Genomic DNA, 15,701 nt, shown 5'->3' on the forward strand with positions numbered 1-15,701 from the left:
TTTCATTTTCATTACAGCAAACAAGACATTGGATCTCGACACTCTTGATGCCGAGCGTTTGGAAAAGATTCGCCAATTGGAATCCTATGCTCCACCCAAGAGGGTTGAAGTTGAGGAGAAAGGTCAAAAACCAATCTTCCTGACACCTCTGAGCAATTTGGAGCACTTGAAGGAAGGCGAACACGCTCACTTGGAGTGTCGTGTGGAACCAATTAATGACCCTCACTTGAAGATCGAATGGTTCTGCAATGGCAAACAGCTGCCACTTGGCCATCGTTATAGAACAACTCACGATTTCGGTTATGTCGCCTTGGACATCTTGTATGTCTATGGTGAGGATACCGGCACCTACATGTGCAAGGCCACCAACTTCCTGGGTGAGGCGGTTAACACATGCAATGTTCGTGTTTTGAATCGCCGCAGCATGATTTTGGACACCCAACATCCTGATGCGCTGGAGAAGATCCAGAAACTCGAATCTAGGGCAGTGGCTACACGTACCGAAATCAGTGACCAACCCATTAGTCCACCACATTTCACTGTTCAGTTGCGTGGAACCGCTGAAATTCATGAAGGTGAAACCGCTCACTTTGAAGCCCAAGTGCAACCAGTGCACGATCCCAACCTGCGTATTGAATTCTATCACAACGGAAAACCCTTGCCATCTGCTTCACGTTTCCACATAACCTTTGACTTCGGGTATGTCTCACTTGACATTACCCACACTGTGGCCTCTGATGCCGGCGAATACTCTGTGCGCGCCGTTAACGCACTTGGCCAGTGCGTGTCATCGACCAATTTACGCGTCATTGCCCGTGGCACCATCATTTCTGACAGCCAACATCCTGAAGGTTTGGAGAAGATTCGCAAGTTGGAATTGTCATCTCCCTTCCAACGCCCTGAAGTGGAAACTCCTGGAACTTTGCAGCGTCCTGTATTCACCCAACCCTTGCAGAATATCGACCGTATTAACGAACACCAAACTGCTCACTTTGAGTGCCGCTTGATTCCCGTGGGAGATCCCAATCTTAAGGTCGAATGGTACCGCAATGAGAAGATCATTGAGGACAGCTCTCGCATTACCAAACAACACGATTTCGGCTTTGTCTCCTTGGACATTTCTCACATTCGTAAAGAAGACGAAGGTGTTTACATGTGCCGTGCCGTCAATCCTCTGGGCGAGGCTGTTACCACCGCTTCTATGCGCGTTGTTTCTGAGGCTAGTATCCAAATAGATACTCAACATCCAGACAGTATCAGCCGCATTCATCAATTGGAGCGTCCACCGGCACCTCGTCCTTTAGAACCGGAGCGCACTTTCGAAAAGCCCATTTTCACTCAGCTCCTCACTGGACCCTCTGAGGTATGGGAAGGTCAACATGCTCACTTTGAGGCCCGTGTTGTACCTGTTGGTGATCCTTCTTTGAAATTCCAATGGTTCATCAACGGTGTTGAATTGAAGATGGGCTCCCGCTTGAGAACAACCAACGATTTTGGTTTCGTCACCCTTGACATCAACGCCATCGTTCCCGAAGATGCTGGTATCTACATGTGCCGTGCTTACAACGAAGCCGGTGAAGCTGTTTCATCCACATCCATGAAGGTCAAGGCCAAGGCCAATATTTCCGGCGAATCATTGATTCCCGAGTCATGGGAAGCTATTCGTCTCAAAGAGGCCTCCTTGAACCGCGTACCCGAGATGTTTGTGGATAACACACCCCAACAAGCCCCAGTCTTCACTACCCACTTGCAGAGCTACGACAAGTTGAGCGAAGGCCAGCATGTTCTCCTTGAAGCTCAAGTAGAGCCTCGTGCTGATCCTAACTTGCGAATTGAATGGTTCAAGAATGGCATCTCCCTCACAACTGGCTCCCGCATTCGCAGCACCTTCGACTTTGGTTTGGTCACCCTTTCCGTCAATGGATTGCGTGCTGATGACTCGGCTATTTACACCTGCAAGGCCACCAACCAAATTGGAGAAGCCGTTTCCACCTGCACTCTTAAGATTGAGGACCGCCATTGGTTGCAAGGCGAATCCTTGCATCCTGATTCTTTACCTCGCATCGGCGAATTGGAGGCACCCAAGCCTGGCCGTCCTGAAGCTGCCGAACCCGTGTATGAAACCCCCGTGTTCATCACTCACTTGAACAACATTGAGTGCAAAGAAAACGAAAGCGGTCGCTTCGAGTGCAACGTTGAACCTTCTCGCGATCCCACTATGCAGATTGAGTGGTTCTACAATGGCCAACCATTGCAGGCTGCCGCCAAATTCAAGTCCATCTACGACTTCGGATACTGCGCCTTGGACATGTCTAATCTGTATGCCGAAAACAGCGGTGTATACACCTGCAAGGCCACCAACAGCAAGGGCTCTGCCACTACCTCGGGCACTCTTAAATGCTCTAGCGGCAAGCTTATGTTCTTGGACACTCAACATCCACAAGGTGAAGCGGGCATGGAAGCCATTCAGGAAACCGAGGCCGAATTGGCCAATCGTTATGCTCGCCAAGAATCCAAGCCCGAAACTCAATATCCCGCTCCCGTATGGACCAAACCTCTGCATGCCGAGTTCCACTTGTCTGAAGCCCAACCTTTGCATTTGGAGGGTAACGTTGAACCTAAGGAAGATCCTAACCTGTTTATTGAATGGTACTTCAATGGCAAATTGTTGCAACATGGTTCGCGTTTCAAGATGACCAGTGAGTTTGGTTTCGTAACCATGGATGTCATTGAAATCTATGCCCGCGACCAAGGTATCTACACTTGCAAGGCCTATAACAAGGCTGGAGAGGCCTTCACCTCTACCACCATCTTCTGCGACTCCAAGGACAACATCATCGACAAGACTCAACATCCTAAGGGTGCTGAGGGTCTTGAACAAATCCAAGACTTGGAAGAGTCTCTACGCAAGGATGGCGATAAGACCGATAAGGAGGAGGAGGGTATGGCTCCACGTTTCACCACCGAATTCACCAACATTGCCGATATCGGTGAGGGTGAAATTGCTCACTACGAGGCCAATCTCATACCAACTGGAGATCAAAGTATGGTCATTGAGTGGTTCTTCAATGGCAAGGTTCTCGAGGCCAGCCATCGTGTGCGCACCATCTACGCCTTTGGAATGGTGGCTTTGGAGATTCTCGGCACCAAAATCGAGGATTCCGGCACCTACACCTGCCGTGCCACAAACAAATACGGCTCGGCCGAGATCAGTTGCACTTTGGAATGTGTTGAGAAGCCACGTGGTCAGAAGCCCGTATTCACCACCCACATTCAATCGGTCGAAGGTCTCAAGGATGGCCAATCGGCTCACTTTGAGTGCACCCTCATCCCTGTCAATGATCCTGACCTCAAGGTTGAGTGGTACCACAATGGCAAACTTATGCGTCACTCCAATCGCATCAAGACCGTATCCGATTTCGGTTATGTGGTTTTGGATATCTCCTACTTGCAAGACCATGACAGCGGCGAATATGTCTGCAGGGCTTACAACAAATATGGCGAGGACTTCACTCGCGCCACCCTCAACTGCCGTGGACGTGGCGGTGTCTTCTATGACACTTTGCAACCCGATTCCTTGCAAAGAATTAGGGAATTGGAATGCCCTCAAGGCCAAAAGGGCGATACCTCTGCCCCTGTGGTTGCTGAACCGCCCAAATTCATCACACAAATCATGGATGTCACCAAGCTGGTCGAAGGACAAAGTGCTCACTTTGAAGCTCGCCTCACTCCCATCACCGATCCCGATCTCAGGGTGGAATGGTATTTCAATGGCGAGAAACTGCCCCATGGCCACCGTTTCCGCACTTTCCACGATTTTGGTATTGTTATCCTGGATATTTTGTATTGCTACGAAGAAAACTCTGGCGTTTATGAGTGCCGTGCTGTCAACAAATACGGCGAGGATTCTACAAAGGCCACACTCAAGTGTACCTCCAAGGCCAATTTGATTTTGGATTCCCAATTGCCACGCGGCATGGAAGGTGGCTTGGAGAAGATTGCCAATCTCGAGTACAGCATGGTCCGCACTCGCGATGAAAATGTTGAGGAGTCCAAAGGCAAGGCTCCCGTATTCACTGTCCCATTGGAGAACATTGACAATATGCGCGAGGGAGAAAATGCTCACTTTGAAGCCCGTATTACTCCCGCCGACGATCCTAAGCTCCGCGTCGAATGGTTCTGGAATGGTCGCCCACTTAAGGCTGGTTCCCGCTTCCGCACCTTCTGTGACTTTGGCTTTGTCATTTTGGAAATCTCTCCTGTGTATCCTGAGGACTCGGGCGAGTACTCTTGCCGTGCCATCAACGAGTATGGTGAGGCCGTTACATCTGCCACCATGAAAATCCAAGGCAAACGCAGCATCATCATGGAGTCTCAATTGCCCAAGGGCATGGAGGGAACCATCGATCGCATTGCCGAACTTGAAGGTTTGGGCGTGCGTAGCACCGAATTCGCTCCCGACGATGATACTGGCAAGCCCCCAGAATTTGTTACCACTCCCTTCGATATGGTCATCAATGAAAATCAATTGGCCCACTTCGAGTGCCGCTTGCAACCCATCAATGATCCCAGCATGCGTGTCGACTGGTTCCACAATGGAAAGGCCTTGTGGTCCGGCTCTCGCATTAAGACTATCAATGACTTTGGTTTTGTAATCTTGGAAATTGCCGGCTGTTATCAACGCGATAGCGGTCTTTACACTTGCAAAGCCACCAACAAACATGGTGAAGCTACAGTTTCCTGTAAATTGCAAGTCAAGGGTCGCCAAGGCATTGTCATGGAGCCACAATTGCCCTCGAACTTCCGCACTGGTACTGAGAGCTTGCAGAAACTCGAAGAGAGCATGCACAAACGCGAAGAAATGATCATCGATGAAGAACAGCCCAATCCACCAAGATTCACTGAGGAGATCAAGGACAACCTCGATGTTCAAGAGGGAGGACCCATACACTTCGATTGCCGCGTTGAACCTGTTGGTGATCCAACCATGCGCATTGATTGGTTCTACAATGGCCGTTCTTTGGCCACCGGTTCCCGTGTGCATCAGCTCAACGATTTCGGCTTCATCGCTTTGGACATTGATTACATCTACGCCCGTGATTCTGGCGAATACACCTGCCGTGCCACCAACAAATGGGGCACAGCTACCACCACTGCCAAGGTTACCTGCAAGGGCAAGAGCAGCATTGTCTACGACACCCAATTGCCTGATAGTATGACAGCCCAAAAATTGAAGGAACTCGAACAGGGCCGCATACCCGAAGTACCCCAAGAGGAAGAAACCGAATTCGGCCCTCCAATGTTCATTACCGAAATTGCTTCCCAAACTGTAGAAGAAGCCGAGGCAGTGCGCTTCGAATGCCAGGTCGAACCAAAGAACGATCCCAACTTGCGAGTGGAATGGTATCGCAATGGCAAGTTGTTGCCCTCTGGCCACAGATACAGAAACATCTTTGATATGGGCTTTGTGTCCTTGGACATTTTGTATGTTTACAATGAGGATTCGGGTGAATATGTGTGCAGGGCATACAACAAACATGGTGAAGCTCGCACCAAGGCCACCGTCTCATGCAAGAAATTGCCATCGATTATGTTGCAAAATCAAGTGCCACGTGGCATGAAACGCTCTGAAACGTTGACGCAAATGGAGGCCACCATCAAGAAGTATACCTCCGAGGTGCATTTGACAGAGGATGATCTTTTCGATCCTGATCGCAAGCAACCACCTCGTTTCGTTACCCAAATCAAGGATCAGACCAATCTTACTGAAATGGCTAAGACAAAGTTCGAATGCCAATTGGCTCCAGTGGGTGATCCAAACATGAAGGTGGAATGGTTTTTCAATGGCAAGCCATTATTGTACAGTAAGTTTGAGGCTTTTTGAAGCAAGAGATAGAAATGATTTTATGTGAGTATTCCTCCTTTTTCAGAGAATCGATTCCAGCCTATTTACGATTTCGGTTATGTAGCCATGAACTTTGGCTGGGTCTATCCCGAGGACAGTGGCGAATATGTGTGCCGTGCCACCAACCTGTATGGCAAGGATGAGACCAGAGCTGTCATCAAGGTAGCTGGTAAGCCAGGAATTGTCTATGATTCCCAATTGCCAGCCCATATGCATAGTATTGATCGCATTCGCGAAATGGAAGCCTCCTGGCAAGTGTAAGTAGAGAACAAATTCAGCAGCAAAAATTCTATGGGAAGTTTGCATACGTTTCCTTTGACATTTAAGGGTACCCGAGGAAGTTGATCCAGACGCCAAGCCCAGATCCAAACCAGCATTCGTTAGCAAACTGGAACCACAGACTGTGGAAGAGGGTGAATGTGCCAGATTCTGTGTGCGCGTAACCGGTCATCCCAGACCAAGAGTTATGTGGTTGATCAATGGCCATACTGTAGTACATGTAAGTTGGCTAAGAAATAAAATCTGAGTCTCATGTTCAAGCTTTACTCATGATGCTCCGTTTTGCTTTTAGGGTTCACGCTACAAGCTCACCAACGATGGTATGTTCCATATGGATATTCCCAAGACACGTCAATATGATACTGGCAAAGTTGAAGTCATTGCTCGCAATTCTGTGGGTGAAGCCATTGCCAGCACCGAATTAAATGTAGTGGCTCGTTCCGATGATTTCCGCGGTGTGCTTAAGAATTCACCACGTCGTAAGTACTGTTACTGTTGCATACACTCAGGCAAACAAACACAATTTCTTTCCAATACTACCACACCTTTTCTTTTAAATATTGTTCACCACAAAATAATAACACTAGAGCTAGATGAAGCTTTGAATACTTTTTTTACCACCCAAAAAAAGAAAAAAAAAAAAACCTAAAACATACAATTTAAGGCTAAGCATTATTTTTTTAAAAGAAAACTTACAAAAAAAAATCACTTTTAACATAATTATGATAAGAAAACCACAAACCTGCAGATTATGAAATCACTTAACAAGAACCACAACCACCACAAATATTTAACATTAAACACCTTAAGACATTGTAAAAAAATACATATGCCACCACCACCACCACCATATCAATCAAACCCACAAAGAGGAACTTTAACTGTCCGAAAATGAAAAAAGAATTTCCCGAAAACCTCAATTAAATCCTTGAACCCCCCTCACCTTTTTCCAAGTTCCTTTCTCCCTTCTCTCCTACCAACTTTTGTCCGTCAAGTTCTGTCTCTTTGTCGTTGTCCAAATGTAAATATTCCCTCCCACCATCATATGCTGCTCCAACACCAACGGTTTTCTAGAGCCCAAAATCCACTATGGGATTGATTTCACGGCGTCGCTTTCTAACCCCACCTAACAAAGAATGGATGAGAAGATGATACGGATTCAAGTAGATGGGTAGTATGATCAACAATAACCGTAAATGTAATAATCCCAAGATTCGCAAAATGTTTTGCTTTTATTTACTAAAATCATAATTGTATGTGGTGTTGCACTTGGTAGAGGCGATTTCTCCTTTTCTCCGATTATCGAATACAAAATGTAACGTTGAACAATACGTCAGCAATAAAAGTTAATTACATGACAAATACTGTAAATTATCCAAAAAATTTAAAAGGAACAAAATTTTAGTGTCGTTTCAATGAAAAAAAAAAGAAAGAAGTGACCCTAAAAAAGTAAATAAAAACTATGATCGGAGTATGAGAAATATGCCTTTATTCAGATCATTCATAAAAATTCAAATTCTTCCATATTTTTGTTTTAGTATCACTGTATATATGTATTGTCATCTTATTCAAATGTGTGCTTATATTTTTTAATTGGGTCAATGTGGTTGAAATTTTGGTATTATTTTTGCATATTTTTTTGAATGTTTTGTGCATTTTTGTTAACGCATTTCTTTATATACAATACAATACAATACAATAGTATTATTCATCATTGTAAAATCAACATTTCTGAAAATCTTTGATTGTTGTAGATATTTTCTATCTGTTGGATGAAAAAAGAATAGTTCTGCTTTTATTCCTTCAATATTTTTGAATTTTCTTTCGGCATTATGTACAGCTTTCGATCATTCGTTATATAGCTTAGGCAAAAGGACACACGCTTTAGATATTGGGATAGCTACTGCTTTCCCAATGCGAACCGCCTACGAAGATTGAAAGAATGCAGTGAGGAGTTCGATTTATAATTTGAAGTGACTTCACAAAACTTCCTTGTGTTGAAAACGCAATTAGTTAAAAAGCCAATCTACTTCCGTCATTTCAAATCAAAAATGTCCAATATTTCATGAAGGACCGATGTGCACAACGTTGCCTAACCAGATTTCTTGAATTCAGATGCTAATTTGAACGGCATAACGAATACAATGCAATGTGAATATTAGACACATTGCAGGATATAGAAAACCTCGTAAAGCGATGTGTTCATAGGTTTTCATGGCAAAGCAAATGCAAATTTTGGGCTTGAACATTCCACTAGAGAACAGGGGCAAACTTCTCACATATCAATGAGTGTAGTCCAAATCAAATGTAAGCTCAATGATAAGGTTTTTGCGTTTTATAGCCGAATCCAAACGATGTACCGCAGTGCGACACCTCTTTGTGGAGAAGTTTTAAAAGTAAATATATGTCAAAATCTTGTGTTTTTTTTTTTTTTTGTAGATTTTGCCATATAAAAATAAATTCCATATCTGCAGGATTTATTTTTAAATCCCAAATAAACCCGATTTCATGGCTGAATAATCAATAAAATTACCAACATATATTTTCTGTTTTCACGAATTGTGTATGGATGTGTGTGATATGCACTTTCATGTTAACAAAGTACGTTGGTGCATGTCACTTAAATCCCCAAAAACGCAGTGTAAACGGACAGGATTTGTTTTTGGATTTAGTTAAATCCGGATCATAAAAATTGTTATGTTAACATGTTTTAATCTATACTTGATTTTTTGCGAATTTCCGTTTAAGACCATAGGTTTAATACTCCAATCACAGAGTAGCATGGGTGAGGTTAAGTTTAAGCGGCTCTAAAATGCCCGGATATATCTCTGTGGTCCGGCATCCAGAACAGGTGAATTTTGAACTCTTAAGACATCTCGTTGAGAGATCTGCGAAAGTCGAGGGCGGGTTTTGAGTTCAGAAACAAGTTCTCCAGAGATTTAATGGCTCTCTGAGAAGATATTTATGCCAATTGTCGTTATGACATCGCATATTGGTCATTCCACCACTCCGCTCCGATCCCCGCTTAATGTACACTACAGTGTTCGGGTAACCTTCTCAATACGAACAGTCCTAGTTCTTCAGAGTTCTAGTTCTTCATATAGACGTACTAGCTACTTCTATTTCCAGTGTATTGTAGTTCCAATCGGTTCTATCAAAAATAGTTGTACAGTAGTTTTTATTGAAAAGCGGCTCAGGCAATGTGTAATCTGCACTACCAGGAAAATTGGGTATTGTATCAAAAATAATACAGTGTCCATAGCCGCAGCATGACCCAGGATCCAGCCACAATGTCCCAAAGACCATCCTACGTTGCACAGTGGGAGAAAATCAAAAAAAGAAACTAGCAAAAAATATGCCGTGTGAGAATGGGTAGAAATCTCTTTTTGAAATTTGAAATGGTTAGAGCTGAGGTGTTAACGAGATAGTATGCGAGCGCCTTTTGGCAGACCCGTAAAATTGATCAGCTCGGTATTTCGTAAAATTGTTCGGGCTGCTAAATCTTCATTTATGGTCTGGTTTTCTCTATCTCTACCCGTTCTCACAGGGCATATTATTTACTAGTTTTTTTTTTATTTTCTCCCATTGTGCGTTGCTCACGGGGAACAGTCGCCATCAATTTTGCCGACGTGTGATTCGTCTTTGAAGACCCACACGATCGATTGTTGTTTGGTTTCGAGCTCATATGAATAGATCCACGACTCGCCAACTGTAATGCTCTTATAATGTATTTTAGAGTGCCACGATGGTATCTTTTCAACATTTCTTCGCACAAATCGACACCGACATGAGCCTTTTTGGGTATTGTCTAAGTGTGTGGAATCCAACGAGAACAAACATTTTTTTACGACGAGGTGTTCATGCAATATCGAATGTATGCTAGTGGAAGATATGCCTAAGGATGCCGCCATCTCATGGTATGTCTTATGACGATTTTACGTTAAAAGTTCACGCCTGGCTAAAGGAGCCTAGAGGGTAAGGTCACATACGATTTAGGAGTATAAGAATGAGATTAACGCCTTCTCTGAGGATGACGCGATTTATATCTTGTGGGTTTTTGTTGTTTTAGCAGTCTGAGGAGGCAGCCTTTGCAGATCGGGTCAATTCGGTACGCACAACCGGCTACCATGCGGCACGAGATGGCAGAAGACTGGCGTTTAAAGGCTAGATGGCGGCCATCAGCAATGCCTTTCAGGATACGCAGTCGGTGTTAAGGGAGTGAGCAACGCGCATATAGCACAGTAGAACAGTTAAGGAGGTCTGGTGGCTTTCATTACGAGACACATAGATGCGGCAAGTGATAGCTTGTGTAGGGCATGTGCGGAAGATGATGAAACATCGAAACATTTTCTATGTCAATGCCAGGCTTTGGCGAAGAACAGACTGCGGCACATAGCTGCGGATATCATACCAGTCTTGAACCAACTTCGAGACATTAAATGGAAAATGATAAGGAATTTTTTGAGTAGCATGTAATTCCCGACATAGATTTAGCGGGTTTACTCTTCGGAATTTAAAGAGCAAAACAAGCCAATTGCTGGCTCAAGTGTATATACATAGTGGTAGGGGGCGAAAAAATCATCTTCCTAAGATGACTTTTTGTCTGTAGCAAATTTCAAACAACAATCCAAGATTTTCAGAATGTCCCATTGACCGCTCATCTATAAATATGTAAATAAATGTATTTAACGCCAAAAAAATGAATCGAATTGATACTAACCAATAATAAAATGTTAATTACCAATTTTTTGCTAAACTGTTTAAAGCAACCCAAGAAAAAAAGTGTCCTACGAAATAGGCACTCTTATGATCTATCCCTCAATGGTTTTTCTGTTTCAACTCCAACACAATGCAAAATGATTCACATTTGAACTTTTTTTGTAATAATTTTTAACTTTAGCTTGGTATGATTATGAACTTGCCGCCTATCAAAAGGAACGTCAAGAGAATGAACTTGAGAAGGTATTTGATGAGCGTAAACAATATTTGGCCGAAAAGAGTGGCACCTTGAAGGGCGTTGAACATCTCAAGCCCAAACAATACAAGCCTGGCACTACAGAATGGCAGGAGGCTGTACACAAGAAGAAGACCGAAAACTATTACAACAAGTTGCAGACTTTGGACAATGAGCTCTTGTTGAAGGAGACCAATTTGCGTAAGGATCACCATCAATATGCTATACCCGGCGAAAAGATTGTCAGCAGTTCCCAGGCCCGAGGCATGGCCCAATCCTATGAGCAAAATTTGTAAGTTTTTAAAAATAAAAACTTCTGCAAAAAGTATTGATATTGACCATGTATTTTTAATTCTAGGCAAGAAGATAAATCCTCTACCACCACCAAAAAGTTCATACAGAAGCCAACCATGGAGCCCTCTGAATCCTCAGTGCATGGCCGCGAAGTGCATATGAACAAACAGCAACAGACCCAAAAGGAAGTTGTGGGTGATATGGAAATTACGCGCAAGATTACCGCCACCGAAACCACTGAAATGGAACACAAGGGTACCATTCAAGAGCGTGTGGTCAAGGGCCCCGTAAAGCCTGCCAAGCCCCCAGTATTCACCAAGAAGATCCAACCTTGCCGTGTCTTCGAGAATGAACAAGCCAAATTCGAAGTCGAATTCGATGGCGAACCCATGCCCAAGATTAAGTGGTTCCGTGAAAGCTTCCCCATCCAAAGCTCTCCCGACTTGCAAATCCACACCTTCAGTGGCAAGTCTGTCTTGATCATTCGTCAAGTATTTGTTGAGGACTCAGCTGTGTTCTCCTGCATTGCCGAAAACCATGGAGGTACCGCCAAGTGCAGTGCCAACTTGGTTGTTGAAGAACGTCGTCGTGCTGGCAAGGGTGGCATGTCTCCACCCAGCTTTGTCAACACCATTCAAAGCACCAACGTGCAGACAGGCCAATTGGCTCGTTTCGACGCTAAGGTCACTGGTAGCCGCCCCATGGATGTCTACTGGATCAAGAATGGCATGAAGATCCAACCCAGCATTAAATTCAAGATGCTCGAGGAGGATAGCATTCACACTTTGCTGATTATTGAGCCCACCGCTGAAGACACTGGCCGCTATGAATGTGTAGCTGTCAATGCCGCCGGTGAAGCTCGCTGTGATGCCGATTGTGTGGTACAGTCATCAAATGAACCCAAGAAGCCCCTAACCCCTGGCGTAGAGAAACCTCCTCATATTGTGGAACAATTGAAGAGCCAATCGGTTGAGGAAGGCAGCAAGGTGGTCTTCCGCTGCAGAATTGAAGGCAAACCCACACCCACTGCTCGCTGGATGCGTGGTGACAACTATGTGAAGCCCTCTCGCTACTTCCAAATGTCGCGTCAAGGCGAATACTATCAACTCGTCATTTCCGAGGCCTTCCCCGAAGATGAGGGCACATACAAGTGCATTGCTGAAAACAAATTGGGCAGTATTAATACCAGTGCTCAATTGAAGGTGCGACCAATTGAGAATTTGGATGCTCCACCCACCATTACCGCTCTGAAGGATGTCAGTGTTCTGGAGGGCATGCCAGCCCAATTCAAGACAACTGTGACGGGCAAGGTGAAACCAACCAGTGTTCAGTGGTTCCGTGAAGGTGCTTTGATTCCCGAAACACCTGATTTCCAAGTGAGTAGAAAAAGAAATTACCTAAGCTGTTAGCAAGAAATATAAAAAATATATAAAACTGAGTGGAAACTTAATGAAAATATATTAACACCGATATTCACAAAACTTAATGTGGATTTAAAAAAAAAAATTATTTGACAGATTTCCTTTAAAGAACTGTCAAATAAATCTATTTCAAGGCTTATTAAGTTTTGTGAATAAGGCCGTAAAAGTCTAAAACATACAAAAAACAAGTTGAGTGTTGGGGTCCGTGCTAAATGAGTGGGGTAAAATGCTTATATCTAAAAAAGAAATCTAATAGTGAGTAAAAATGCAAATTTGCACTAAGGAACCGGGGCAAACACCTCTCTCATCCCACCAAACAAAAATCATTGCCTTAGCACAATATTCAGCTTTGGCGTTGATTGGCCGGGCTTAACATTTAATGTATCCATTTTTCTTCATCAGACCTTAGGTCAATAGGGTTCGCCCTAAAAGAAGATAGAAGGACGAAAAAGAAGACGGAGAAAGACAGATAATACACCAAAAACAGAAAAATGAAACTGACGCACTAGACAAAATGTTTGGTGAACCAGACAGACAGAGAATAAACTCTCACCGGGTGAGAGTATGGTTCAGTCAAGCCAATTCAGGTCTCTATAGAACTTGAGAATAACATGTGGGCTAATTGTATTGAGGGAACACAGGCACGGAAAGAGGTAGGAAAGTGATATAAAATGACCATCTCCAACTCCATAACCTCGATCGTGCCATCGTAAAAGGCGCCCCCTACAAGAAAATCAGACCGAAGTATAGGCGGTCACCCACAACCCCCCAAAAACGCCCCAAATGGGCATATGACCCATCATGACTACATGAGACTCGGTTTGTTTGTTTGTTCTGTAGAATCAAAACGGCTGAACCGATTTTCCTAAACTTTTCACAGATTGTGTAGGTTTGTCTGGTAGGAAACATAAAATTTTTGAATATTGGATGGGGGCGGACCCTCCACCTTATCCCAAAAAACGCCACCAAAACCAAAAGTGGACCGATAGGCACAATATAGGTATCAAATGAAAGGTATTGGAGACTGGAAATCGAATAACGTATTAAAATTTGTAAGTCCAAGTACCCAGCGAGCCGCCCCAACCCCAAAACTACTCTAAACAGATAAATTCGGCGTTCATGTCCATATGGGACTCAAACGAAAAGTATTCGACAGTAAATTACAAATATGGCATACAAAATTAGGTCTAAGCAATGGGAGGTCGCCCCACCGCCAAACACCCCCAATGGGTATATTAGCCGAACATGGCTATATGGGACTCAAATGAAGGGTAATTGGGAGTAGTTTACGAATATGACATTAAAATTTGCGTTCAAGTCTGGATAGAGCTTTCCCCCTAAACATACGTCAAATAAGTTAATTGACCCATTAGGACAATATGGGACTCAAATGAAAGGTATTTGAGAGTAGAAAACGAATTTGATATCCAATTTTGAAGCCAAGTGTTTGGGGTACGCAATAAATCACCCCTTACCTTAACTGAACATCATTTCCGACTATGGCAATATGGCGTCAAATCAAAGGTATTTGGGCGTAAAGAACGAATTTGATATTTATTTTCAGCCGCCCCAGACCCAAAACACCCTCCAAACGGTTCATATTTACCGAGCATTGCAATACGGGGTTTAAATTAAAGGGATTTGCGAGTGGAGCACGAATTTGATTTCTATATTTGAGTTGAAATGGCTGAGGTGCCATCCTTCCCCTTAACAGCACTTTCCATTACCCTAATTTTCAAAAATACCAAATCTCGGAGATTGGTAATGTGATTCGTTCGAAACTTTTTCGCACTCTCACAGTTACCAAACACAAAATGTGGTTTCTATTGTTGGGGTCGGGAGCCTCGAGGGCCCCCCAAAACCCGCCAAATGGATATATGAACCAATCATGAGAATAAAGAGCTCAAACGAAAGGTGCTTGAGAGCAAAAATGAATTTAATATCCAATTGAAGAACCATTATTTGAGGAGCCGCCCACCCCGAAATACCGCAATTGATTGATTTTCGGGATATTGAAACTCATTTTCGGGACAAAGACCCTGGGGTCCACCCCACCCTCAAACAGAATTTATTTACAGATCATGCCATTATGGGTCTCATATAAAATGCATTTGAAAGTGGAGTACGAATCTTATATTTACTTTAAGGGCCAAGTGTCTGGGTGGTCCCCGAAATACTTAATATTGGACTTACAAGCAAGGCATTTGGGAGTAGAGTGAAAATTTGCCCAGTAACCGAGCAGGGGCAAACTTCTCACTCAAAAACTCATTATAAAATATGAATATTTTCAAAGTAAGTTTCGCCGGGCCGAGCTTTGAGTGCTACTTAATTGCAAATATCGACGGATGCCACAAAATTATCACCTTTTCGTTGTTTTGATTTAATTTGGAAGGTTTTATATAAAAAATGTTGCTTATGAATTATGGAATGGATATGGAATCCAATAATTTTTATTAAAAAAATTAACATTTAAATAAAAAAATATATTTTACCGATGGTATCGATGTTGACGCAAAAATTAATCAATTGATAGTGTTATGGATATTTTATCAACTCTAGTTCTCATCACAATCACCCAAAGTTTAGAATGATGGGGAAAAATGTGCGCCTTTAAGGAATTTTTGATAATTGATCTGCATGTGCAACGCTTAGTTTTCCCGCCAACATTCTTTGTTTTAAAATTGTTAACGTTTGTACTAGCAATGATCGATAATGGTATGCCACTCATATAAGAGAGGATCACTGATTCCGTAACACGATCTGCGCTAACTAGCGACCCATTCCTGGGCAACTCGTGGGTCACTTCGTTCCCTACCACTCCGTGATGGCTCAGGTCCCAGCAGAGTCT

General features: G+C 43.5%; 1 protein-coding gene across 4 annotated transcripts in view; it reads left to right on the forward strand.

Annotated features, from left to right (window-relative positions):
- The window catches only part of LOC106081518 (titin), a 178,603-nt gene that overhangs the window by 27,315 nt on the left and 135,587 nt on the right, over positions 1 to 15,701 (forward strand). For 3 of the 4 annotated variants that reach the window (XM_059360572.1, XM_059360574.1, XM_059360575.1), the window contains exons 7-12: positions 18 to 5,864; positions 5,931 to 6,162; positions 6,233 to 6,404; positions 6,477 to 6,663; positions 11,085 to 11,430; positions 11,497 to 12,808. In XM_059360572.1, coding sequence (XP_059216555.1) covers positions 18 to 5,864; positions 5,931 to 6,162; positions 6,233 to 6,404; positions 6,477 to 6,663; positions 11,085 to 11,430; positions 11,497 to 12,808 — 8,096 coding nt within the window. The remainder of the gene's footprint in view (positions 1 to 17; positions 5,865 to 5,930; positions 6,163 to 6,232; positions 6,405 to 6,476; positions 6,664 to 11,084; positions 11,431 to 11,496; positions 12,809 to 15,701) is intronic. The other variant, XM_059360573.1, reaches the window with a different exon arrangement.

This window comes from Stomoxys calcitrans, chromosome 1 (genome assembly GCF_963082655.1).
Source record: "Stomoxys calcitrans chromosome 1, idStoCalc2.1, whole genome shotgun sequence".
NCBI classification, from domain to species: domain Eukaryota; kingdom Metazoa; phylum Arthropoda; class Insecta; order Diptera; family Muscidae; genus Stomoxys; species Stomoxys calcitrans.